The sequence below is a fragment of the Camelus ferus genome, chromosome 30 (genome assembly GCF_009834535.1).
Source record: "Camelus ferus isolate YT-003-E chromosome 30, BCGSAC_Cfer_1.0, whole genome shotgun sequence".
Lineage (NCBI taxonomy): Eukaryota > Metazoa > Chordata > Mammalia > Artiodactyla > Camelidae > Camelus > Camelus ferus.
In genome coordinates this window covers 25285010-25312480 of record NC_045725.1, presented here as the reverse complement: position 1 = coordinate 25312480, position 27471 = coordinate 25285010, and the positions used below count along the sequence as shown (strand labels likewise).

Sequence of the window (27471 nt, the reverse complement as noted above, 5' to 3'; positions counted from 1 at the left end):
GGAAACCGAATGTTCAGGCTCTGTTTATCTGGATCTTGACCATTATGATTTGGGGTAGATGTTTTCAGAGTCAACAAGTAAAAACCCTCCTTGATCATCTCTCTGAGCTGTACCCTGGATATTGAAGAATGTGTTTTGTCTCAGCCTAAAAACCCTTAAGGACCTTAATTATAAAGTATTTCAGTAGAAAATGGACTTTTGAGTTCACTATCACGTCCATGCAGAAAAGCAGAGTGAGTACGTTTGATGACTAACGTGAGGTACCATTTAGCCACTTGCACTTGCGTAGCTTGAGAAACGGCAGCGTCCCTCCCTGACACGTCGCCGGAAGCACCGCAAGTGGCGCTGGCACCGGGGAGCGCCCAGCGTCTCACGGGCGAGCTCACGGCTGCCGGGTGCCTTGTGCTTTCCTGCCTCCTTCCTTCTTCCCTCTGCTAGCCCAGATTCCATTATCTTCATTAAGACCTAGCTCATGACCCTAGTATAATCTCTTCTAGGAAGAATTCCTACACTGTCCCCACCCTTTTAGATTTCCTTGGCGCTAAGTTGCTGCAGCTATCTGAAGATTTTTCTCCAAATTTCAGGCCCATTCTGTTCATTGTGTGTAGGTTATTTAGACTGTAAGCTCTTCGAACAGTTACATTTCCTTTGCATTAACATAGTGCTAGAGGCTGTTTATTAGGTATTTAATAAAGGCCTGAAACATTAAGGGGGTTATATCCATATTTTATCAACTTTTTAGATTATCTGTGAGACTTTTTATAAAATAGATAACTTGAGGTTGCTTTGTTCTTGCTGGTCCTGTGAAGTTGTAATAAATTTTGGTCTTGGTTACTGGGAACTGAAGTCTGAGGTGTGCCAGTGCTGGCTCATCCTGGCTCACAACAACCAGTTTTACATCTCTCTTCCCACCTGGTCAGTCATCTCATTGGTAGCTTGAACTCTGCCAGGGTGGGAGTGATTTAGACCACAAAAATCAGCATATTTCCATTTACACGGTGCAGTGCAAAAGCAAGGACTATCTGTAGTTTAAAAATTGAAAAATTATTATTAGTTACCACATTTATAGAAGTGAAGGAGAAAGTCTGTAGAGTCATCAAAAGCATTTTTAAAAGTTCACAGACTAGAAATTGAAGGGAGCTTCTTAATAAAGAGGATCTATCAAAGAAACAAAACTCTAGCAAACACTATACTTAACTGTGAATTACTGGAAACTTTATTCCCCAGCGATCAGGCAAAAGACAGAGGTGCCTACTGTCACCACAGCTTTTCATTTTGTGCAGGAGTTTCTAGCCAGTGTAAGAAAAATAAATGAAAAGTTTAGGGGCTAAAAAGGAAGAAACCAAATTGTCATTCTCAGGTGACATGATTGTGTATGTAGAAAATCCAAATTAATAAACTTAGACTCTGAATTTAACAACATTACAGGATATGGGTAATAGATAAAAAGTACAGTATTTCTGTATTCTAGCAACAGTTTGAAATTTGAATACCAATTGCAGTAGCATCAGAAAGCATCAAATACCTTAAAATAAATCTGAAACATGTATAAGACCTCAACATAGATAACTGTGAAACTTACTACAAGAAACTAAGTAAGACCTGAATACATGGAGAGATGGGCCCTGTTCATGAGTTGGAAGACTTATTAAAAATATTTTTAATTACAAGTCAGCTGTGCTTCAGTAAAAAGAATATATCATTTCTAACCATATTGATTGTAGATACAATGCAATCCAAAACCTGAATCTGGGTGATGCAGATGTATGTATATATGTGTGCATATACATGAGTATCTCCAGAAACAAAAATAGATGCTTAATAGATAATTGATGATCCCCCCAAAAATCTATAGTTTCAACCCCTTTTATATAACAGTGTATTTCTCCCAGCTGTGTTGTTCTGTTCATCCATAATCATTCGTCCAGATACCTGTGCATAGACTTAGATATCTGGAATTATCTGCGCCTTATGTTCATTATGTTATTTGTGGATAGTGACATTGGGGTTGACTTCTCTCCTTTCTTTACCTCTTTCACCTCCTTTAGGTATATTTTCAGAAACCACCTTTCAGTGAGACCTCCCCTGACCGGTCATCCTATTAAAAATTGCATTTCCTCCTGATGATTTGCATACCAAATCTCTGTGTTTCTCTGTAGCACTTATCATCTAACATACTGTGTAATTTAATATTTTTCTTATTTGTAATATTTCCTACTAACATGTATGTTCCATGAGAGCTGGGATTTTTCTTGTCTGTTTTTTTTCTCTGCTGTATCTTCAGTATCTGGACCAGTATCTGGTGCCTGTTGGGTGCTCAATAAATATTAACTGAGTGAATGAATCTTCATATTTTGTCTAAGTCTGAATACTTTACAATGAGCATCTATAATTTTTGCCTCTCTTTTCCTGCCACCTCGCAATTTTTACTTTTTTTAAAAAAAGAAAACTAGAAATGAAAACATACGTCAAAAATTTAAGTGGCTTAATCTGAGTGATAGAAATATGGATACTCATTAACTTGTTCTTTTTTTATCTTTAAATATTTTAATTTCCCAAAATTAAATAAGAAATAGTTGTTAAGGAAGAATTAGCTTGACAGCTGATCACGGGAATTTATCTCCCCTGGAACCCTGTAAAATAATAGAAAAGGCTTTAAGAAAAAAAGAGAAAAAGGAAAAAAAAAAAAAACAGCAAAACTATTCATCAAACAAATGTACCTTGGAGGAATGCTGTTCATCCAAACTGCCTGCTGGTTTTGGGAAGGCTCCTGGCCTCCCGCTGCAGAGCCAAAGTGGGGAGATCCAATTTTTCTTCTTTAGGTGGCAGGCATCACAAGGGCCCTTGACTTGGCTTATCTGGTGCCACCCAGGTCCTTCGATCTTGAGCACCACATAGATGGCAGGACATTAAAAACAGAATCGTAGCAGTAGCAACAGCATCTAACTGGTTGGGAATCTGGCAGCCCATGGTGAGACAGCTAATGACACTATTGTTGGTGTGTCATGGAATGAAGTGTCCAGTAAGGACAAAACATTGGGGAGCTGTTTTGCAGCTGCTATAGGACAAAATGAAGGCGTGAGGACTTCATAGACTGCCAGCTGAGATCAAGGCAGGGATGGAAAACCCAGAGACCTTCCAGGACTGCTCAAAGAAACATTCTTGCACCCACGATACTAAAGTAATCAAAAGCGAAACTCAGTATTTGACCCTGCAGGTTGCCAACTTATATCAGTGGAATTCACAGATTCACCAAGCTTTTTTCTGTGAAGGTAGGGAAATTTAGCAAACCAAGAGCAGGACCCATACTACTGAAATGTGCATATTTGTGAGAATTTGGAGGATTCTGAGTATCAGGAAGTCTGGAGGACCACGTGTGGGAATGGATTATGTTGGTGAGCTAATTTCAGATTTGATTGAGTCTTCCCAAAATGGGTTCAGTCAACGCAGATTCTGAATTTAGCATTTTGGGTTGAGCTGCTGAGAGTGCTTTTAATTGTCTGCTTGACTAGTTGAAGGAACTGAATGTGACAGTCGACCACTCTGAACTCCACTAATGTCAAAGAAGGAACCCAGTATCTTTAGGAAATAGAAACGCTGCAGTGGCTGTGTTACGTGAGAACCACTCACAAAGCCACAGCGTTCCTGGGGGAGGCCCTAACCCAGCCCCTTAACCAGGGCTTTGATGGATGAAAGGATGGCATTCCAAAGTGGTTTTCTGGGTCTTTGATTTCATGGGAGCTGGAACGATCCTCTGTTGCAGAAGCCAAGCAGTGGCAGTTGGCCAGCACGAACCAGGCAGGCTTGGTCACCACATTAGGTAGCAGGGCTGGCATGGTAATCAGGATGGCCTTTCCCACAGGGATCCTGAGCAGTGATTCAGTGGTGGCAGGGTCCTTAGGGCAAAAATAAATGGCAGCTCAGCTCACTAAGGTATTGCTGCGTTAGTGGAACCAGAAAGCCTGCTCGTCATGAGGGAGCACCTCACTCAATTTCCAGGCCAGAATCAAGTCCTAGAATCTGTACCACTTGGAAGAAGTGGAGACTCGTGTTGTTGAGGAACGCTCCTGCGATAGCATCTCAGCTGCACTGGGAGCCTCCCTTCGCCTTCCCAGAGGGTCTGAGGCTGCGTATCAGGGCTGCTGTGAGGTAGGGAGAGGGAGTGCTCAGACCGCCGGGGATCGCTGGACCCGGCTCCGAGCTCACACTTCACCAGAGAATCAGAAAATCACTGTGGCCCACTGTCCAAGAGGGGACTTACAGGGAGCAAGTGATAAATGGAGGGGAGTTGTGACCAAAGTCTGCACCCTAGCAGGCCCAGTGCAACTCTAAAGTACCCCCAGTCAGTCACCATAGTGGTTCCCTGGCCCAGGGAGCAAAGATTAGTGGAAAAAGAAGGGTCAAGAAGCCCCTGGAACTTCTCCCTCCTAAGGGGGAAAAAAAAAAAAAAAAAAAAAAAAACCACCCAGTAAAGCAGCATTTATAATACTAGTAGAAATTACACAAACTCGTACCACCCTCCAGGACATTAAAGACGTGAATGTGGTATTATCTACCAGAAGCCCATTTAACTCCTCAGGACGGACAGTGCAGAAAATAAGTGAGTTTTGGAGAATATCAGGGCTCACATAGTTTATAAATTCTTATGTTTGCCTAATATTTCATAGTGAAAAAACAGGATATATATGAGCTAATTGAGAACTGAAAGGGCTGTGTGGAAAAGGACACAATTATATAAGCTTAATCTTACCGAACAAGTGGTGATGCCAGGTTCCGAAAGTTGGTGGAACAAGAAATAGAGATTTAAAAACAAAGTTTCAAAGATAACCAATAAAAGAATTCTAAATGGTGATATTTAAAAACTGAGAGAAACAAGTAAATGAGGGGTTAATGTAAGTGAGCTAAAGTCTCATCTATCAAAATAAGAAACAGAATAATGTCTAAGATCAATAAATCAAGACACAGTACAATGAGCATGTATGGAGGTAACTCCAAAAAGTTACTTCAGTTCTCTGTTGCTGCATTGTAAGGCAATCCCAAACGTCATGGCTTAAAACACTATTTTCTCTCTCGGTTTCCATGAGTCAGAAACTCAGGAGGGCTTGGCTAGGCAGTCCTGGCCAGGATTTCTTGCACAGGTTGCAGTCAGACAGTGGCTAGGCCTGGGAGTGCAGAGGCCCGAAGCATCTAAGGGCAGTGGGACACCTCTCTCTATGAAGTCTCAGGTTCTCCCCAAGCGGCCTCTCTGCCTGGGCTAGTTTGGACATCCGCACGGCATGGCGGCCAAAGGGCAGTCAGACCAAAGTCTTCTGGAGCAAGTATTCCAGAGAGCAAGGGGGAAGTGGTATCACCTTTAATGATAGCCTCAGAAGTCACATACTGTCACTCTAATGATTGAAAGAGTCACAAAAGCCCTTGTTCGAAGGGCAGAAGATATAGATGCCACCTGTGAGGAGTATCAAGGAAACTGTAAGAAGAGCATTTGAGTTGGAAGATACCATTTTTCAAAAACAAAATCTGCCACAAGAACCAGATCTGAAAAATTGAAAGTGATTACCCCTGGTGGAGTTGAGGAGGGTTTGAGGGTCGGAAACTGCTGATATATATTATTGGCCCGCTATATACTGGTTATTTTTATAACCACATACAGTTACTATTTTGATTGCGAGGCAACTGGCCTGGTCTCTCCAAAAAGTCAATGTCATTAAACAAAAAATAAATAAATAAAATGTAAAGGTTGAGGGACTTTTCTAGATTAAAGGAAACTGAAGACACGCAACCCAATAACCCAATGCAACATGTGAAACTTGATTTGGATTCTGGTTTGAGGGAAAAAACAGCCATAAAAAGCAACTTGGAGATGATTGAAGAAATCCGAATACGAACTAAGTATCAGATACTGTGGAACTGTAACTGTCTTGGGTGCGACACGGTATGTGATGACACTGATGTTTGTTGGGCCCTTGTTTTTAGGTGGTACCTCCTGCATTGTGGACGTGCAGAGATGAGAGATGAAGTCTCATGAAGTCTGCAGTTTACTTTGAAGTTGTACACACATTTACACCTCCACGTAAAGCAGATGTGATGAAGTAAATAAGTAAGCCTGGAGGATTAAGGATCATTTCTTCAAAAACACGCAGTGGTAGAATCCATGACCAACTGGTCTTGACACTACTTCACAAGCACTCCACACAGACCCATGGGTTGTCTATGAGCAAGGTCGTGGAACTGTCGTTTTTGTATACAAGTGAGCACCGTTCTGGCTGAAATGGCAAGGCATCTTCTGTTTGCTCAGACTAGGTATCAAGGTATTCCTTGATAGGGGAATCGTTGTATCTTGTATCTTGGAAAGTTGCCAAAACTCTAAAACTTATGTCCTATTTTTCCAAAGACTTCTATAAAATTGTCAGTGAGTTCTTAAAGGAATTATTGATGGTCTAAGACATCAGATGTTGCAACATTAAAAGGCTTTCGTGTTTGTAATTCCAATGTAGGATGTCTTAGGAATTATATTAATAATTCCTTTAAGAATCCACTGACAACTTTATAGAAGCCTTTAAAAATTCTAAAATAAAAAGTGATTATGTGAAAAAAGTATCAACATGCAAAAGAGCTCTAGATTATTAAATAAAAACTTTAAAACTGAACAGCTCTCAACAGCTGCTCACCTCCAAGGTGATATATCTAGAATCTTAATAGAAGGGGACACACACACACACACACACCCCTTTCCTTTAAGAGTTAAAACATTAGTTCTCACAGATTCCTGCCTCTATAAGCTTGACTACAAGATAGAGAAAAACCTTTCGACAAACTTTTCTGTCACTTTAGAGGGTGTTGAAACTATGGGAACTCGCTAATGGCAAGTCTAAATTTCAGTTCACAAATTCCAGAAGACAAAAACGTCGTATTTCTACATTAGCATTAAATCAAATCCAAATCCGCTGTGTTGTCAGGAAAATCACTGTTATTTATTAGACCTCTTCATCCAAGGATTGTAAATACCTAGAGATGGATAAATTTCTAGTCTAAGACTGCTGCTGATGTTTTTATTATTCAAGTCAATGGACGCCCCTCAGCTCTCCCCTTCCACGCCAGTAACGAAGTCTGAGAATCTCTGCCGGAGCCAGGAACCTCAGTGCCATCCCATTTGATGTTTGGCCACTTAGGGGAGTGAGTGGCTCTAACCCTCCCACCTTGTGAGGTGAGACATCTGTCCCCATTCCTACCTGTAGCCTACAAAGTCTCTTTTCTCCTGTTGCTCTCAAAGGTATTAGCCTTAATCTCTTTAGTGACAGAAAAGAATAGGCTTTGTTGGTAGAGGAGCCAGGAGGAAGGAAAGTATTTCACAGGGGATTATGGTTTTGCCTGTTTCCACATGCAAGAGAAGCCCGCTCTCTTCACACAACAGGGCAAGAGAAACTAGAGAGAGAAAACGTTATTATCGTAATGACCCTGCCATGTATTGTGAGGTCATCCCAAGAAGGTGTCTTGAGGAAAGTTTAGAGCCCAAAACAGCTCTCTTTGAGTTGTAGAATTATTACTAATTAAACATTTTTCTATATTTTCTTATTTTCTAGATTTTTGAAGTAAGCATTTTTTATTATGTTATATGTATATTAAATACATATAACATAAAATGTACAATTTTGTCCTATGTTTAAATGTACACACTTCAGTGGCATCAAGTACGTTCACAACGTTGTGGAACTATCAACACTACCTGTTAGAACTTTCAACCCGAACAAACTCTCTGCCATTAAATAATGGCTCTCCATTCTCCCCTCCCTCCAGCCCCTGGTAATCACTATTCTACTTTCTTTTTCTATGAACTTACCTATTCTAGGTACCTCATATAAATGGAACCTACAATATTTGCCCTTTTGTTTCTGGCTTATTCATGCAGCATGTGTTAAAACAAAACATGCCAATAGCTTTGGTAAACACTATCCCTTGGTAGTTGCATTGTTGACAACTCAACCTACATTAGATAAGTCAACAAGAAAGAAGCAAGCTCATTTCTCCCAACAAAACTCTACAGTATGTAAGTTCATTCAGAGTGCAATGATAGGTGGTAATATTAGTAACTGCTACTTCACTCATAATTTTATTACAAAAGCAAATAACAGAAAGCTATCGTTGTAATAGCGTTCCAGTTATCTATTCCTTCACAATAACTCCCAAACTCAGTGGTTTAAAACAACAACAACCATTTACTTTGCTCACGAATCTACTATCTGGGTGGGGCTCAACACAGATGGCTCCTCTCTGCTCCAGGCATCGTCACTGGGGGATGGAGGGTGCACGTTCAAAATGGTTTACTCACACGGCTGGCAAGTTGGTGTTGGCTATTGGCTGGGAGTCAACAGGGACTGTGGGCTGGAGGCCTCAGTTCTTCTTCTCATGGACATCTCTACAGACTGCTTGAGCTTATTCAAAGGATGATGGATCAGTTGCAAGGGTGAGTGTCCCAAGAAACCCAGGGGGAAGCTACATGGCCTTTGCACATCCTGCAGTGTCACCTGTGCCACAGTCCATTGATCTAGGGAGTCACAGAGTCCCACCCAGGTTCAAGGGAAGAGAGCATAGACCCCAGCACTCAGTCAAATGAGCATCAAGGTCACATTATAAAAAAAAACATGTGGGATTGGAAATATTGTGGCAGCTATCTTTAGAAAATACAGTTTGTTACAAAAATCATTCTCTATATTAATCACTTTTATGCATGCTTTCAATAAACAGCCTCTGTAGTTTTGTCATTCTTCTTCTCTATTTGTTCAGACTATATTTATTAAAATGTACTTTTGAAATCCTGACTGTAAATCATTGAAGTTTGTGTTTCGCATGTCTTTGTTTTGGTTTGGTTTCGTTTCATTTTTCTAATTGGTTTGCCACAGAAAGGGAATTAAAATGGAAACTGGAGGTTCAACATAATTTGAGAAGCACTGGTCTCAACTAAGAGTGAAAAGGGGCAAGGCTGGCTGGTGGTTGCCAATCAGCCCTGCATAACACGGGGACCAGTGGAGACACAGAAACAGTAGGTGCTGTGGACGGCAAGAGAGAATGTCATCATCATCTGTTAAGACTGGTGACATTATATCCCTCTGCCTTTTTTAATAACCTCTCGTTAGGAAAGTCTGTAGCATTGTTGCATGCCTCTATAATTAGTCTTGTATCTATTTCCTTTGATAGTATCTGCTAGTCCTTTACCATAAGCAACGACAAAATTCACATACTGCTTCCCTCCCAACTCACCTGATTTGAGTCACTAATATATTTCTTAATGTTTACCTTTATACTGTAAACACTTATACTTCTATTACTTGATTTCTCAACTTAACTGGTGTCTTTGGACGTCTGGTACAAATCAGGCAATTAGTAAAGTCATCCTACTTTCATAGGTTTTCCCCCTTCCCTTCCCAAAATACGTTTCTTTTATTATTTTTACACTAAGATGTATAACATTTATATACAGTTCTTTACCCCAGCCCCTGCATTTGTTTCAGTCTTTGTTCTACTGTAAAATGTATTCATTTGTCAAATTCTCAAACAACAGTCCCTTTACTATACCTCTCCCAGTTCCTGCCATAGTGGCTATAAACTGAATGTTTCTGTCCCCGCAGATTCATGTGTTAAATGCTAAAGCCTCACGTGAGGGACTTTGAGAGGTGATTTTGGTCTCCTGAATGAGATTTGTGCCCTCATAGAAGAGGCCCTGGAGAGCTCACTTCCCCCTTCCACCAGGTGAGGGAACAGTGAAAAGTCAGTCTATGAATCAGGAAGTGGGCTCTTACAAACACCAAACCTGCCAGCGCCTTGATCTTGGACTTCCCAACCTCCAGAACTGAGAGAAATAAATTTCCGCTGTTTATAAGCCACCCCATCTATGGTGTTACAGCAGCCCAAACGGACTGAGACAATAGCCTTAATACTTTCCTCAAGAAGCACTCAAGGGAGAAGTGCTTCCTTAGTCATTACACGTTCAAAGGGTGGAATACAGATTAGCTGGATAGAAAACCTTGGCTCAACATTCTTTCCTTAAGGATCTTATAGATGGATCACGTCAACTGTCACTGTGGAGAAATCTGAAACTAGCCTGATTTCTTTTTTAAACAAGTGACCTGATTTTTTTGCCTGAATGACCAAAGTCTTCATTCTTCTAAAATCCAATGTGTTTTTTCTAAAGATTTTTTAGTTTTACATTTAAGTCCATGATCCCTTGAGTATTAGTCAGGGATCTCCATTTCTTGAAAAGGCAACTTTTCCTCCATCAAATTGCTTTTACACCTTTATCAAAAATCAGTTGTATCAGTATGGGTCCATTTCTGGGTTCCATTGATCTATGTCTCTGTCCCTCTGCCAATACCACACAGTCTTTATAATAGGTGTATAGTAGCTGTATACTGTCTTCAAATAAGGTAGACTGACTCCCACTTTTTCCCTTTAATGTTATAGCTCTTCTACTTTCTTTGCCTTTACACATAAATTTTAGTAGTTTCTTTTGTTTGTTTAAGTCTTTTTTTTTAAATGGAGGTACAGGTCATTGAACCCAGGACCTTGTGCATGCTAATCAAGTGCTTTGCCACAGAGCTACGTCCCTTCCCTTTTTACATATAGATTTTAGAATAATCTTGTCTATAGCTACGAAAAATCTTCCTGAGATTTTGATAGGAAGTGCATCAAAGCAGTATATCAATTTAGGGAGAATTTACTTTTTTCCCAATTATGACAAAATACCCATAACACAAAATTTACTACCAATCATTTTTAAGTGAACAGTTTGGTAGTTTTAAGTACATTCAGATTTGTTGTGCAACCATCACCACCTTCCTTTCCAGGACTGTTTCATCTTGCAAAACTGAAACTCTATACCCATTAAACACTAACTCTCCATGACTGCCTCCCACAGCCCCTAGAATATACTACTTTATCCTTTTTTTTTTTAATTTTTAATCTCCCCTTTCTCCCATACCCAGACTCTGGTAACCACCCTTCTGCTCTCTGTTACTATGAATTTGGACTTTTATTTTTTCCCTTCTAGATTCCACTGTATGTGAGACAATGCAGTATTTGTCTTTCTGTGTCACAAAGTTTCTGTGAAATCTTTTCATATATCACTTAGCATAATGTCCTCCAAGTTCATTCGTGTTATTACAGATGGCAGGACATCCTTATTTTTTAAGACTGACTAATATTCCATTGTATATATTTACCACACTTTCTTTATTCATTCCCTTACTGATGGACATTTAGATGGTTCTAAAGTCCATTGGTGAAGTCCTAAGAGTTCTACAGTTCGGGTGGGAGGACATGGGCTGCAACCATTGAAAGGATTAAGGTGAAAGTTTGGATGAAAATTGGAATGTTGGAACTGACTCTATGTAAAGTGTTTGCATTTTCTTTATGGGAATGTACCATGGGGATGGATTCTGTGTCTGATTAGGGCAAGTCTCCCCTACCTCATATTGTAAAACAGAAGGCAGGTAAACCTGCCCTTTGGCATTTTTGATTGGCCATGCTAAATGGGAGCCCATAGCATTGCCTGAGCACGCACAGCTTGTTAATTTTAAACAGTAAGGGATACCTGGTTGGCAAAACATGTTATAATGTCAGTGTCTGGTTGGTTTATTTGGATTTTGGAAGCACATATTCCTCATCTGGAAATACAGTTGGATCTTATCCATAAAACCACTTGAAATAAGTCCAGGCATCCTGGGGCTCATGGCAAAAGGCTGTGAACACTACCTATCAACGGCTGCTGAGATTTTGGACCGAGAACTTCCATTTGAGAGCTAATTACTAGCTTGCTATTGGACATTAACCGAAACTGCCCCAATAACTGAAGGACATAAAATAACTGTGAAACCTGAAATACACATATTGTCTCAGGGATGTAAGGAAAGCACGCTAATGGAAAAGACAGTGCCCAGAAGAGTTCCATGAAGAAAAACGGCACGGAATTTGCAGGCATGCGGACCAGGGGACTGCAAGGAAGTGCACTCATGTTCACAAGCAGGTAGGATCTTTTCCTCTGAGACTGACTTTGGAACCACTTGAGGAATTGTTGGATCTGTAGTCACTTGGGCAGCTCCCTATGAACAGCTCTATATTGACCAAAAAAGAGCTGTTTGGTTTATGGATGGCAGTTTCAAGGTGAGTGGACAGCATCGTGCCGGGAAGGCCACCACTCTGACTGAAGAAGGTAAAAACAGCACAGCTCGGTGGGCTGAGTTTCGTGCTGTGAGTCCCTAGGTTTGGCCTGATGCTAGTAGCTCTGTAAGGCTACAAATGGGTCTGGATAGGAGGTAGATGCAAATGCTCAAAATACTGTAAAACGACTGGACCAGAGGATATTGCAATAATTTGGATTTCCAAGTTTCATTTCTGTAGACCAAAGAACACCCTTAATAATAAGCTCATAGTGTCCGACAACGGGGAAGGCGGTATCATATCAAATGGATGTACCGTGTTGCATAGCATCCTCAGGGAACTGGTCTAACGGACAGCTGGAAGCACAATGGAAACGTCTATAGTCTAACATGGGGGAAGTGGAAGGGGCTGCCGTACATGCCTTCATGAGCCTGGGCTTCCACTTAGAACGAGGAGGAGCATGGGAGGGTCCCCGTTAGATAGATTTCTCCACTTTTCTGGAGGTCCTGGAGGAGAAGTGGGGGGAGAATGCTGGTGTGACTATGCAGTTCTCCCCAGAGAAAGAAGGTGGTGGTACAACTGTACTTTTCTCTTTTTTCTCCACGTTGCCTCAACTATCTTATTTTTCTACCTGATGCAGTGGTTCCAAGGACCAGGCTTTCAACTGTGGGTGCTGGAATCAGGGGTGATCCCTAAATAAGAAACTGTAACAATACTTTTAAACCTTTATACCAGAATTCCTAAGAGGCTGATGGATGGATTATGCCTTCACTCTATCTGGCTAAACTGAGACTGACAGTGAATGCAGGGGTATTGCCTAGTGGTTGGGAAAGCCCGCTGGCTGTGTATCTATGTCACCCAACCCTATACGAACTAGACTAGTATTTGTACTGGCTTCTGGAACAGCATTGCGCTAGGCTGAATCTGACATCCCTTCCAATGAGGAAAAGTCTGAGTAAAAATAAATCACAGATAGAAGGACAAGTGGTAGCTAAGAGGGAAGAAAAGAATTAATGGATTATGTGACAAAGAAAATCCAATATTACACGAATGCCTTAAAAGAGGCTCAGAGTAAGAGTCTCTGAAGAGAGCTTAATTACAAGATGCCTGGAAGGGCAGAGACCACTCCTGTTTTGGATAGAGTCGAATGGAAACCTGCAAACCGGAGAGGCATTGCTTTGGGAGACATTGTGGTCAAATGATATGATAATAAGCTAGACCAACTGATGATGAATGAGTGAAACTCTAGCAAAGTGCCACTATCTTTTGACTCTTCTTTTTCAGCTTATGTCTACTACTCACACCTCAACACAGTGTAACACTGGGATCGTCTTATCAGCAAGATTGCAACACTGAAATTGATGGTCAAATCTGTTTGAATTGATTTAAGAGCCTCCTACTCCACATTGCTCTTCCAAATGTTAAGCACATATTTGTTTTGCTGTAGGAGAGCTTTGGACATGGCTTCCTGGAGGTAACCTGTATCATACCTGATAGACCCTTGTGTAGATGAGGGCTGGCCAACCTGGATTTTAGGGGGGGGCCTGGCCCTGCCAGAAAGACCAATCATATGGTTTTGCTGGACGTTTCCCTGTCCTGTGTCGTCAGTTGACCTGGTGACTGAGTTCAGAGCAATCAATTAATCATGCCTACATAAGGAAACCCCAGTAAAAACTCAGACTCCAGAGGAACTACTCTGGCTCGCAATACTCCATGGATACTGTCACACCCCGGTGCTGGGAGGGTCACATCTGGAGCTCTCCAGACTTTGCCCTATGCACTTCTTCCCTTGGCTGCTGTCATAAACTTTAACCATGAGTATAACGCTCTCAGGGAGCTCTGTGAGTCCTAGCAAATTATCAGACCTGAGGGTGGCTTAGGAACCCCCCTCCTCAAACTTGTAATTGATGTCAGAAGTCTTGGGAGACTGTGCCCTCAAACCTTGCAATTTGGCTAATCCTGGGCAATAAGTTAAGAAAGAAGAAAAACTCAGATCAATTCTTTTGTTCCTGAACTCCTTAGTATTTGTAAAAATAACTACCAAAAGAAAAAGCAAGCCAGCAAACAAAAATACTGCTTTTTGCAAACCAAAACCATGATGAAATGTCACTTCACATCCACTAGGGAGGCTATAATTAAAAAGACAGATGATAACAAGTGTTGACAAAGATGTGGAGAAATTGGAGTCTTTTATACATTGCTGGTGGGGATTGTAAAATTGTGCAGCTGCTTTGGAAACGTCTGGCAGTTCTGGTTAAACAGTTTCTGTAAGACTCAGCAATTCCACTCCTGGGTACATACCCAAAAGAAATGAAAATCTTGTACATCAATGTTCATAGCAGCATTATTCATAATAGTCAAAAAGTGGAAACAACCTAAATGTCCATCAGTCCATGAATGGATAAATAAAATGTGGTATGTCCACACAACGGAGTATAATTTGGTGATAAAAAATATGAAGTACTGATATATTGTGCCACATGGATGAACGCTGAAAACATCGTGCTAAGCGAAAGAAGCCATACACAAAGACCTATACATTCTATAATTTCATTTATATGTAATATCCAGAATAGGCAAATCTATAGAGACAGAAAGATTAATGATTACCTAGGGCCGGGCAGGGTTTAGGAGGAAATGGGAATGACTGTTAATGGGCACAGGATTTGGAGGTGGGGGTGTAACTAAATGTAAAACTGTGACAATTTCACAACCCTGACTATACCAAAACCCTTTTTTAATGCACTTTCCATGGGTGAATTGTATGATATGCAAATTAGATCTCAACAAAGCTTTATTTCTTTCTTTCTTTTTTCCCCCTAAACCCTGCCTTGGTAAAGAAGATGAACTCCGAGCTTAACGAAAGTGAATTATCTAAGTGACTTTTAAAATTCCACGTTAAGGCTCTCCCAGTCCTTTGCAAAGCGAAAGCGGCCTGGGACCATTTTCCAACTACGCCAAGAAAATACGAAATGGAGCCCCGGAGTTCAGAGCTTGATCCCGGGCTTCCACACCGTATCGAGGTCCGCAGATCCCAGAGCAGGTGTTTGCAAAGCTCCGAGACGCTCCCACCGGCCCCGGGCGGCGGCACCTGGAGCGCCGGCGGAAGCGGCGGAAGCGGAGGCAGCCCGGCGGCCCGACCACGGGGCGCGCGGTTCGGGGAGGCCTGGCAACCCGCTCTCCGCGGTCCTAAGCAGCACCCTCGCCGCCAGCCGCGGGCGTCACCTAGAAGCACTCCAGGCAGCGCCGCCCGGGGCCGCTGCACTGCGCGTCCGGGAGGCCCATCTCCCGGGCGGAGGTGCCGGGGGTGCGGGACCCAGGCCTGGCCCAGGCAGCGTGGGCACCAGGAAACCTCCCCGCACAACCGGGCTGCGGCCGCCGCCTCCGCGCCTCTGGAAGCACCGCCCCGCGCGGTCGCGCCCTCCGCCGGCTCCGCCTCTTCCCCTCCGGCCGGTGCCCCGCCCCGCGCCGCGAGCCCAAACAACCGGCTCCGGCTGCGCGCGGCCGCGCGTGATCGCCGGCGCCCCAGAGCCCAGCGCGCCTGTGCCTGCGCCGCCCGACCGCCCGCCCCCGGCCCCGGGCCCCGGCCGAGAGATGCTGCTGCTGGCGGCCGCCTTCCTCGTGGCGTTCGTGCTGCTGCTCTACATGGTGTCTCCGCTCATCAGCCCCAAGCCCCTCGCCCTGCCCGGGGCGCATGTGGTGGTGAGTGGCCTCCTGTTGCTGCGCCGCCGCCTCCCGGCCCGCTGGCCGGCCCGCAACCCAGGCCGAGCCTCCGATGTCCCCTGCTCCAAATGGAGGGTTACCTGCCGCCGTCCGCCCTGGCACTGTCCCTTCGGAGGGCCTCGGGGACCCGCCCTCCGCTGCATCTGGCTCCTCCCGGGGCCGGAGAGCAGGGCGACGGGGTCAGCGCCCGAGAGTCCGGTCCCGGCGCTGCAGGGGTTCAGGAGGCCCTCGTGAATGCCCGGGGCATCCCTGGGATCTGGGTATTTTTGTCCTCGGTTTTCTCGATGAGTCAACTGAAGAACAGAGAGGCTGAGAAACTTTGCCAAGGACACCGGGGTCGGTGGCGGCTCCCGGCAAGGCGCGCGGTCCTAGCCGGGTTGCGAGGAGGCGAACAGCGGGGAAGAGGGTCCCAGCCTCCAGGACCCACCGGGGCAGCTCGGAACTGGAAGGTGGTCTGTGCGAGTGACAGTTGCCAAAGGAATCCGGAAAGTGACTCACTTGAGGGTGGGGGCGTGGGGGGCTGCTCCAAACCCGGTGGGTTGGCAGTCCTAGCTAGCGGTATTGGGACGCTTCTGTCCTGTCTACACTGCTTGTCTCTTCCAAGTTCAGTCTGGGGTCCGCCGAGTGCTGTTTCAGTGCAGTCCTCTGCCATCGTTCCAGTCAGAGGGATGAGTGGAACGACCTGCTAGTGCTTTAGGCATAAAGGACATGCGAATGGGTTTGGTTTGTTTCTTTCTAGAAGCTCGTGTCTTCAAAGATCCCTTCTCTGCAGGTGGGGCATCTTTCTTAAGCAGAGAGAATGCCTTCTTACTGGCGCCCAGCTCTTCAGCATTTGCTGTGGCTTTCTCGTCCGTTTTCTTGCTTGGTTTCCACAACCTCGAGGCACATTGAGGCGGGAGGTTTTGAATAAGGAGAGTTAGTTACTAAGTTGGCGGTGCAAAAATCCTCCTGGTGCCGAAGGTGACATCTGGGTGTCTCCGCTGAGATCCCAACCTCCCCAATGAGCTGTGATACCAGGGGGTGGGCCTTGCTTTCTGGGTGCTTTCCGTCGGGGCAAGAGTTTGTGAATGGGAACATGCATTTTCTGTAGTTTCTCTCATGTAAAACTATTAGTATATTTCCAACTGCTGCTATTCCTGATGTGGAAGATAGATGAGGAGGTAGGTGTAAATTCATGGGCGGGGGGAGCAAAGTTTTACAATCATGCTAAATTCTGAAAGTGTCACATCTACAAGAGAATTTCTGCCTCAAAAGCATGGCTTTAGAAGTTGGATTCTTTCAGAAGTTACGTCCGCAGAGCATAACTTGGAAAATGGTGAAGTCAAAGCAGTAATGAAAACTTGCATTCAGTGTTTGTTTGAAAGGGACTTCATGCTGACCCTGTTCCTCCAGCCCCATCATGCTTCTGCAGGCCATAGATAAGATAATACACACATCTTGCTGGGATAGGTCCTGGAGAATTTCTTATTAACCCTGTTCCTCCAGCCCCATCATGCTTCTGCAGGCCGTAGATAATACATGCATCTGTTGGGATAGATCTGGAGAATTTCTTATTTTCACCACCCCCTTTTCATATGCCTCTAGCAGTAACGTGAGGATGGCATGAATAATTCATGTGATGTCACCATCTGTCTTTTTTTTTTAATGTCATAGAAAGAGTGGAAGTGTAATTCTTTTTCTTGAGATTTGCTAGGACTAGACCGGGTAGTGTTAGGAGAGGGACCTAATGTTTAGAATGTCTTGCTTTTGTGGAGGCATGAACAGGCTTAGGCCATAACTAGTTATTGTTTTGTTTTGAGAACAATTCTGTTATGTTAGTGTTCTCTCTCTAATTACAGTGGTAACACGGTACAGCAAGTCTCAGTATATGCCAATTTAAGCCAGCTGGGGTTTTTTTAAAAGCTGTTGAATTGGCTTGGTGAGAACTGGAAAATCAAGTTCTCCCCTTTTGGGAGATGGGTGGGAGAAGCTGTCCTTGGAGGACCACCTCTCTCCTGCCCCCAGTGAGAGGTGTACAGTATGATTAAATACATAGTAACATTTAAAATAATATTTGCAATGAATAGTAAGAGGAAGACATGAAGAAAGGAATTCGACTCTTTAGAGTCCCACATCTCTTCTCAGTTTACCAGTGGTCAGGCAACTCAATACATATTTACCATTTTCTCAGCCAATAGAAAAATCCCTTATATTTTCTTATAACGTCCAAGAATGACAAAGCCTAGATTGACTTATGTGTACCCTTGGATACCTTCTGTGAATTAGCTGGCTTAACCTAGAAGTTTAGTTTCCATGAACCATGACTCCAAAGTTGAAGTCTTAGTCTTGGTTTTATGGACAAAACTTACAAGGTTAAACCCTGTTCTTGGCTGTGCAGTAAATTTACACATGCTAGCTCACCTATTAACAGTCTAGAAAAAAAGATAGGAATTATCACAGTAGCTAATATCTGCAGAGTACTTTTAGAGCATATACATTTCCTCAGTAAATTCATCACTTCAATTTCATTAGTTCACTGAATAACAAATAGGGAAATTTCACTCAAGTTTTTTTGACATTGTATTTTTTTCAGGGAAATGGTACCCTACACCATCTTGCAAATTAATGTAGGCAGGTATTTATTTAACAACTGCTTATGAAAAGTGCTGTGCTGGGAATGAGGGATATGACTTGGACTTGGTGATCGTCCTCAAGGAACTTACAGTCTGGCAAGGGAGCCTGCCAGAAGGTACAGAGGTAACTGCACAAGGTAGAAGGTGTAAAGACAGGTAAAGGACAGGACGGAGGGATGGAGCCTGGAAAAGCTTCTTGGAGGAGGATTCACTGAAACTGGCCTCGGCAGGTTAGGTAGGATTTGGAAATCCACGTTGGGTGGAGAGACCTCTCGGCAGTAGGAACAGCATCATAAAGCAGCCAGGGCCATTTTTCAGGATCTTGGTAATTGCCATGGAATTGGAATGTCTGGTGAAAATTAATAAATAAAACCACCCATGAAGTATTTCAGTAGCAAAGAGCTCCTCAGAGGCGACTGTTAGTCAGGGCAACAGATACAATATTACAGTAACTGGTAGATAATTGGTTAATTATCCACCAAAGAAATCTCTTTAATGGTGAGAAGTCGAGGCTCAAGAAAAATAAGGGAGTCCCAGGGAGATAGTTCGGTGTGTAGGAGGACTTCATGATGCTTTAAAATACGGGATGGGATCAGAGATGTTCATTACAGCATGATTTACAGCAGTGAATTATTTGAAATAATCTTCATGTCTCACTATAGAGAAAGGATTAAGTTTTGATACAGTTATTTAATGCAGTGTAAAGCCTTTTAGTTTTCCGACTTCAGACCTTATGATATAATGTGTTTTATAGCAGGATAGAAAAACATGTAAGGATGGATGCTCTCTGACGCTTCCCTACCCCCTCCCCCATCACCTGATAACTCCAGGCCCCCTACTGCCCTGGCCCATATTATATTATATGCACAGGGAAAATGACTAGCAAGATAATGTTGTATTTGTCTTACTAAGTTAAATATATATTGAGACTTTCCTATATGCCAGGCACTGTACTAGGTGCTGCGAATATAGTGAGGAGCCAAAATAGGGTTGGTATTTTTTTTAAGGTTTATTATTAATTAATTAATTTTAATAGAGGTTCTAGGGATTGAATCCAGGACTTCGTGCTTGCTAAGCATGCACTCTACCACTGAGCTAAGCCCTCCCCCCCAAGAGTTGGTATTTTTATGGCTTTTATGGGGTGATGGGAGAGATGGTTGTGAATCCAATAATTGCACAAGTAAGTGCATGGCTGTTTGATTATGTGAGTGATGTAAAACAAGGGGAAAAAAGGATACAGTGCTGAAAAATAGGTTAAGGTAGGAGTGGGGCAGTCTGTGAAGGATTTCCTGAGGAAGTGATATTTGAGCTGAGATTTAATGGGTAAAGAGGTGCCAGCTTAGATGAAGAGGGGGAGGAGAGCATTCCTGGCAGGGAAAAGAGAATGTGCAAAGGTCCTGTGGTTGGAGAGAGAACATGGAACCAAAGGACAGCCAGTGTGGCTGAGTTGTAGATGGTAAGGGTTAGACTAGTGCAAGAAGAAAAGTTTTACTTTTCAGTATTCCCGTGTGATCATGGGAATAGTCATTTAAAATATCATTAGATAGATGCAGGTGACCATTCTTTTCATCTCCTGTAGAGCTGGTCACGAATAGGAGATGTGGAGTAAAGAAATGGTTCATTGGGATTTGGACTCAAAGGCAGGTTGTTTATTAGCTAGATGTATAGGGCGCTTTCCCCCTAGTGAACTCAGAAAAATATCGTAGGTATTCAGTGCTGGAAACAGCCACAGCAGCGCGCCCTGCAGACAGGATGATCTTTCATGCTCGCGCTTCCTCCATTCATGAAGTCTGGGATGAAGAGGCTACAATAACTAACAATTAGTTCTCGTTGGTTGGTTGGTTTTTAGAGCCCATTATAGTTATTTTAAATAAACTTCCCACTGGAGGGAAATTTCAAGTGCTAAGAAGATTTCCTAATTTTTGCTTTTAGGTTACTGGAGGCTCCAGTGGCATTGGAAAGTGCATTGCAATCGAGTGCTATAAACAAGGAGCGTTTATAACTCTGGTGGCACGAAATGAGGTAAGTCTTCTATGTACATTATTGCTAACTTATTGTGTGTTATAACTAACAGAGGCCGTGTGAATGTCAAGTGTTCACACCTGTGCCAGAAATTGCTCACCTCTCTGTTTGGAGGTGTGATCCCTGAACCACTGATTATTTCTCATATTTAGGGCAAAGACTTGTTGGCTGAAGTTAGGTTGCTCCACGAATATTTATTTAGTGCCAGCAACTTTTAGGCAACATCATAGACACTGCAGATCTCAAGGCAGGAGAGGTGGAGACCTAGTTAAGTAGCATTCCTGGTCAGAGGAAGCCAGGGAGGGCCCGCCACCCACCCAGAGAGGCTGACGTGGCGATCGTGAGGCTGGTCCCTGATTCCCGAAGGACGTGTAGCTGTTTCTCTTTAATTTGCTTATGACATGATCTTTATCTTTAGTGAAGTAGAACGTCTCCATCCTTGGCAGGGGAATCTCACTCTCCCCCAGCTGTTTAGCAAAACCTGTGTTGTTCTGTGTCAGGTCGCCGCAAGGTCTGTTTTTCTTTCTTTTCTTTTTTTTTTTTTTCCAGTGCCTGTTATTCTTGCAGAGTTGTTTCCAGCACCCAAAGCAGTGACACTGTATTCACATGAACAGTCAGGGAGTCCTCTTGCTCCATGGGGCGGGGGAAGGACCACCGCTGTCCTGTCCACTCCTGTCACTCTGTCCTTGGCACAAAGCTTGGCTCAGAGTGGGCGCTCAAAACATATTTGTCGAATGAAGAAACGAAGGGAGGGATGATGGAGAGGCTGGGAACACCAGCGCAGCATCGTTGATTGGGGATTTTGGACTCCCTTGTGAACCAGAGGGCGTGGCAGTGCTGCCCAGGGGGAAGGGTGCGGGGCCCAGGGGACTGGCAGGCCACCGAGGGCTCAGGGAGATGATGCTTAAATAATGATACAGTTAGGCTTGGGCATCTATCATTTCTTTTAACAATGAGGAAAGACAGAATTAGCTACCTTTGGTTTATCCCCTGACTTCTCTAACGACGAATCCATTACGTTTGGAATGGAAACCACTTTCTGTGCCTGAAAACACAACTGTGATAAAATGGCATTTTGTGGGATTCAAACAACGCTGATATTTGACATGAGACAGATGAAAAAGGAGGCAGGTGGCGGGGGAGGCCAGTGTTTTAGGAGCTCAGAAGCTCTTTCTGTGGCCCTCACATCACTCGCTGGAGGTGAATGAACCTTCTGGCATCAGGAAATGCATTTACCAGTGGAATTTTTTTATTCTGATTTTTGTAAAGATGTACACAACCTGTACATCTTTACCAGTAGAATAATATAATTTTATTATAGACACATTCTTGTTTAGAAAGCCTACGTGTCTTTTGGAAGGATTCCCCTCCGCTTTTGTTCTTCTCTGCTGTCATGATGTATTTAAATTATAGTTTTTATAGCAAATTAAGACACTGTAAACTGATCCCTGTCTTCCCAAAAATGACTGAAACAAGCATAATTGAGATCTTGAAAGAATTATTCAGTGGCCTGGGTAGCTTTGCTTGTCCTCAGAATATCTTTGAAAGTAGCCAGGTATAAGTTTACCTAGTCCATCTAAAAAGAGATTTTTACTATATTTGTTTTTTCAGTAGAGGAAAGCATTGGATGATCTCTTAGGAAAGCATTCTTAACATGGGCTCACGCGTACCCTTAATTTGCGGAAGCACTGCATAGCAATGTGGTCCTTCTTGTTTCGTATCTAAATAATGTCAAATTAAAACATTTATTAGAATTGATAGGGTGACCCTTAGTAATTAACACTGATAATTGGAATTTAAGGTTCATTAAATTTTCTATTATCTCTCTCTGCGATAAATTTAAAAACTTGCTATCACTTCGTCATACCTTAGCATATTTTATAGCTGCTTTTTTTCCATAGAATGTGGCCCATAGCTCTGCAGTCCAGGTGCTGTTCTGTGTGTTTTCTGGCATTTAATAAATGCTTGTACAAATAATTGCTTTTTCTCTCCTTTTCAGCAGATAACTAGACAGTCACCAGAACTAACTGTTCTCATTGCTTTCAGGACAAGCTGTTGCAGGCAAAGAAAGAAATTGAAAAACACTCTGTTAATGATAAGCAGGTAAAATCACTGTCCTCATGACGCATTTCCTTTCTTTTTTTTTTTTTATGATGCATTTTTCTATACTAATCAGCACAGACGTGTAAAGGAAAAAAAGAGTTAACTTCACCCGTGAATAGTTCATTGAAAGTATGTAAGATTTTCCTAATTAAAATACATACTAGATTGTTTTTTAAAAGGTGACATTGTTTGAATTGCCTAGGACTTCAGGTTATGACAAAAAACAGTGTATAGGGTCTAACCCACATACACACACAAGTGATCAAAGAACAGAATGCTTTACTAGAAAGTGATTTCATTTCAATTATTTATTTAAGTTAACTTAAGGGGAAATGCGGTATTAAAAATTAAAAATTTTTTTGGTTATGGAATTTTTGATGAATAAAGTGGTTTGTATATATACAATATATGTGTTTTCTTCCTCCCTTTAACGGTGGCACTGGGGATTGAACCCGACCTCATGCATACCGAGCAAGTGCTCTACCACTGAGCTGTACCCTCCACCCCTATAAGTACAATACATATTTCAGTATAAAACATAGTAAATTAATAATCATCACCTAGCTTAAGAAATGGAATTTACCAGGACCCCTGAAGCCTCCTCTGTGAGGCCACGTCAGCCTCCTCCTCCTGTCTCATTCCTAGAGGCAACCCCCAACCTGATTTTTATGTTACTTCTTCCATTGCTTCTTTTGAATAATTTGACTATAGACGCCTGTGACCAGAAATAGAGCAGTGTTTACTTCTGCTGCTTTTTGAACTTTATGGCATCATTCTTATTTTTTGGACAGCTTTATTGAGATATAATTCACATACCAAATAATTCACTGATTTAAGGTGTACAATTCTGTGGTTTTTTAGTATAGCCACAGAGTTGCACAGTTATCACCAGAATCAATTTTAGAATGCATCCACCATCTTGTAAAGAAAGTCCATGTTCATTAACAGTCACTCCTCGTTCCCACCCAGTCCCTTGCAGCCCTAGGCGATCACTGACCTGCTTTCTCTCCCTAGATTTGTATGACATCATTCTTTGTGTATTCTCATGCAGCTCGATAGCTTTTAAAAATTCCTCTCTGTAAAGGAATAAATAATTCATTCAATTTTTTTTAATGCTGTCTAGTGTTCTCTTGTATGTAAAGACCACCTTTCATTTAACAGTTCTACTATTGGTGGATATTTAGGTTGTTTCCAGTTTTTTTGTTTTTTGTTTTGCTTCTTTCTATTGCTAAAGTTTATCTCTCTGTGCACATGTGCAGGAGTGGAGTGTACCTAGAAATGGAGTTGAGTGTTTGCATCACCAAAGTTGTTGTACTCCCACCAGTAGTGCCCAGTGAGTCCTGATGCCCCACATCCTTGCCAACACTTGGTCTTGGCAGACTTTCTAATTTTTGCCTTTCTGGTGGGTTTTATTTATTTATTAAAAAAAATTGTTTTTTGAGGAGGGTGATAATTAGATTGATTGATTGATTTATAAAAGGAGGTACTGGGGATGGGGAGGATATAGCTCAGTGGTAGAGTACATGACTAGCATGCATAAGGTCTTGGGTTCAATCCCCAGTATCTCCATTAAAAATTTTTAAATAAATAAATAAACAAACAAACAAACAAACAAACAAACCTAATTACAGTCCCTCCCCCCAAAAAGTTAAAAAGTAAAGTAAATTAATTGTATGAGTCCTACTCCTGTTTGAAAATGTTTTCTATGTGATGGGATATAATTCCAGTACAACTGCTCTAGTCTGGAATACTCCAGTTTACATTTTGCAAAGGGGGCTGTTTGCTTTTCTTAGGAATTTAGACCATTGGGATGGGATTCCTTCCTGCATTAAATACAACTTACTGCCCGATGTGTCAAATCCCAAGGCAGTGGGTCTCTTTTTATGCAACGCTTGGGCCTCATTCCTCACATCGTGTGGCTTCTCAGAGCCAGAAGGGGTCTTGGTCATCACTGGATTCTGACACTGTTATTGTTGTACTGGTGAGGTCACTGCCAACTTCTCGGGTTCTGCTCAGTGAGTTTGTGAAGGGACAGGTTTGGAACCCAGGCTTCCCAAGGCCAGGGCCTGTTCTTTCCACCATGTCACACCACCTTGGACCCACAACTACACCCGGGTGCATGTTGTTGGTGTGTGTGTGCCCTTCTGTGCACACACGCTCCATCTGCACCTTAGCTTGGCCGCGGCCAGTCTCAACAGGGAGGAGTTCATGGAAAGATGGAGAAACTGAGGATATCTCTGCTTCTCTCAGTGACTTCCGTCGGAACATAGAACATTCCTATGTCAGAGACCTAAGCTCTGCTTTGAAAACATTACCCTGAAAGGAAAATTAAAAGAACAGCTCTTTGTGTGTCCCTATGAGTGTTCTTAAGTTTCATTTCGTGAATTTCTATCCAAGTAAGCACTGATACGTGCTTTCTCCCCCACTTCCTCCCTTCCTTCCTCCCTCCCTCCCTTTTCGAAGACCAAATGCCTGAGCTCTTGCCACCTCCTTCTCTGCTGCACCCTAAGCATTGTACTGGGTGGGCTCACGGTCAGCTTGGCTCATCTGGAATCTGTGAGTGGCCGGTCAGTCTGGAGTCAGGGGTCTCAAGCAGACCTCAGAGTGAACCAAATGTGACTTGACTTCCCCGCAGCAGCCACAGGCCGGGATCCACCCTTGGCCTTGTAAAGTGAGGCCACCTGGCTTAGCCGCCAAGTCCGGCTGAACTAAGGTGGCCCCTGGGAGCAGGGGCTGTTGGCTTATCTCTTTATTCCACCTACCAATATTGAATCCCACGAGGGCAGTCATCACTCTGGTACTGCGCCAAGGGGAATATTTTTTAAAAATACATTTATTAAGTTTATTATTATTTTTGGACAACTTTATTGAGATAAGAATTTACATACAACCAACCATAGCAATTTAAAGAGTTCAGGTTGATGGGTTTTGAGCGATGTATTTAGCACTGAAATCCAGGTACAGAACATTCCATCTCCCCCAAGTTTGCCCACCTTCCCCTGAGCTCCATTTCTCCCTCCCCTCCCGGCTGCACATGTTCTGTCACTGGAGCCTCGCTGCATTTTAAGAGGAGCATTTTTACATTTCTTTTCCCTATCTGGCTTTATTGAGGCGTAATTGACCAATAAAAACTATGTATTTAGGTATGCCACAGGATGACTGAAGTACACTTACACTGTGAAATGATGACCATGATCAAGCTGATTGATGCATCCATCCCCTCATGTAGTTTTCATTTGTGTGTGTGTGTGGTGAAAACACTTCAGGTCTGTTCTCTTAGCATATTTCACGTATACTGTACAGTTTCATAACCGTAGTCGCCATGCTGGACACTGGCTCCCCAGAACTTACTCATCTTCTACCTGAAATTCTGTTCCCCTTGACCAGCACTTCTTAAAACATTCTTTTGAGTTTGCTCAAAAGACTTTTCTGCAAAAACTACCCCCCAAATTTGGCTCTACTAATTGCATTATCAATAGATTTCAAACCCTGCAATCTGTACATCCAAACTTGGACTCCTTATCTATTGGAAAGAATTGCCTTTAATTAAAAAAAAATTCTTTTAAAGATTTTTTTTTTTCTCTTTCTAACAGGTGGTGCTTTGTATATCAGTTGATGTATCTCAAGACTATAGCCAAGTAGAGAACGTCATAAAACAAGTAAGAGGTTGGGTTAATTGGAATTGATTCACTTGCCTCTCGATTGGTTCTTGCCATTTTGGTGTGTGGCTTGGCGGTGGCAAAGCTTCCTGATAGGTTTTATGGATTTCTTTATGGATAATAGCTTTATGGGTTTTCTTTATTGGCATTGATTTGCTAAGTGATTCTTCTTTCTCTTTCCTGATAATTGCTCTGATAAATTTTTCCAGGCACAGGAGAAACTGGGCCCAGTGGACATGCTTGTCAACTGTGCAGGAATGGCAGTTTCAGGAAAATTTGAAGATCTTGAAGTTAGTTCATTTGAAGTAAGTAAAAATGTGTTTTTTCCTCATTGGGGTAGGCCAGATAGTAAAAGTGGGACCAGTTCATGGCTAAAGGCTTTACGAATGAAATAGATGAAATGCATTCAGGTTTCACAGAAGCCTTAGAAGACTAGAGGAAGGCTGGACAAGGTTTTCGTCCCAGGACCATCCAACCTTAAAAGTTAAGGCGAGTCTCTGGACCTTGGTTTCCTCAGATACAAAATGGGAACGAAACCTCCAATCTGACACAGATGAGTGTGTTGATCCACAGAGGTCATACCGTCAGGAGAGCTCTGTGTAAACCAAGAGCTAGAGATGCTAGATTTTCATGTCAAGTATCAGTATTTTTAACAATGAAACACCAAAATAGTGATTTCATTTTAACAATGAAACACCAACAAAGTTGAAGAGCAGACTCTAGCGCTCTCAAGCCAAGATAAAAAGATCATGCATCATATTTAGGTTGATATGTTTAAAAAGGATTGCCAAAGCTATGCCCGTCTGGTTTGAAGACCTTTCTTAAGTGCCTAACATTGCATCAACCATCTCTTTCTTACTGGCCTAGAGAGCCTTCATCGTGGCCGTGGATTCTGAGTGCTTTACTCTGTGAAGTTAGTTTGCATTCCCTTTTAGAGAAGGGGAGAGTGCTGGAGCGGCCGTTCGGACGTCTCGCTTCTAGTGGACTGTGGGAAAAGGACCGTAAACTCTGATTTAAAGACTAGTTAGACGAGTCCGGATGTAGATGGTGGCAGAGTGAAGCCTTGGCTGGGACTCTAGTGTCCTCAGGCTCCTTTATCAACCAAGCACAAAAGGGAGTTGTCTTGACCGGAATGCGTTTATCTCTAAGTAATGAGAGGGAGATTTTGACAGTTATCTCAACAGCTATGCAAAGAATCAGTC

At 42.7% G+C, this 27471-nt stretch overlaps 2 protein-coding genes across 3 annotated transcripts in view; both read left to right on the top strand.

Annotated features, from left to right (window-relative positions):
• VPS4B (vacuolar protein sorting 4 homolog B) overlaps positions 1–7611 on the top strand; it is a 37683-nt gene extending 30072 nt beyond the window's left edge. Inside the window, exon 12 of one of the 2 annotated variants that reach the window (XR_004316233.1) lies at positions 5974–7611. The gene's annotated coding sequence lies outside the window, so the exon portion shown is untranslated. Of the gene's footprint in view, positions 1–2048; positions 2351–5973 lie in introns of those variants that run through there. The other variant, XR_004316231.1, reaches the window with a different exon arrangement.
• Positions 7612–15618: 8007 nt separating this feature from the next.
• KDSR (3-ketodihydrosphingosine reductase) overlaps positions 15619–27471 on the top strand; it is a 35407-nt gene continuing 23554 nt past the window's right edge. The window contains exons 1-5 of the mRNA XM_032470581.1: positions 15619–15852; positions 20418–20507; positions 22554–22610; positions 26204–26269; positions 26479–26574. Of these exons, the coding sequence (XP_032326472.1) occupies positions 15745–15852; positions 20418–20507; positions 22554–22610; positions 26204–26269; positions 26479–26574 (417 nt within the window). The 5' untranslated portion in view covers positions 15619–15744. The remainder of the gene's footprint in view (positions 15853–20417; positions 20508–22553; positions 22611–26203; positions 26270–26478; positions 26575–27471) is intronic.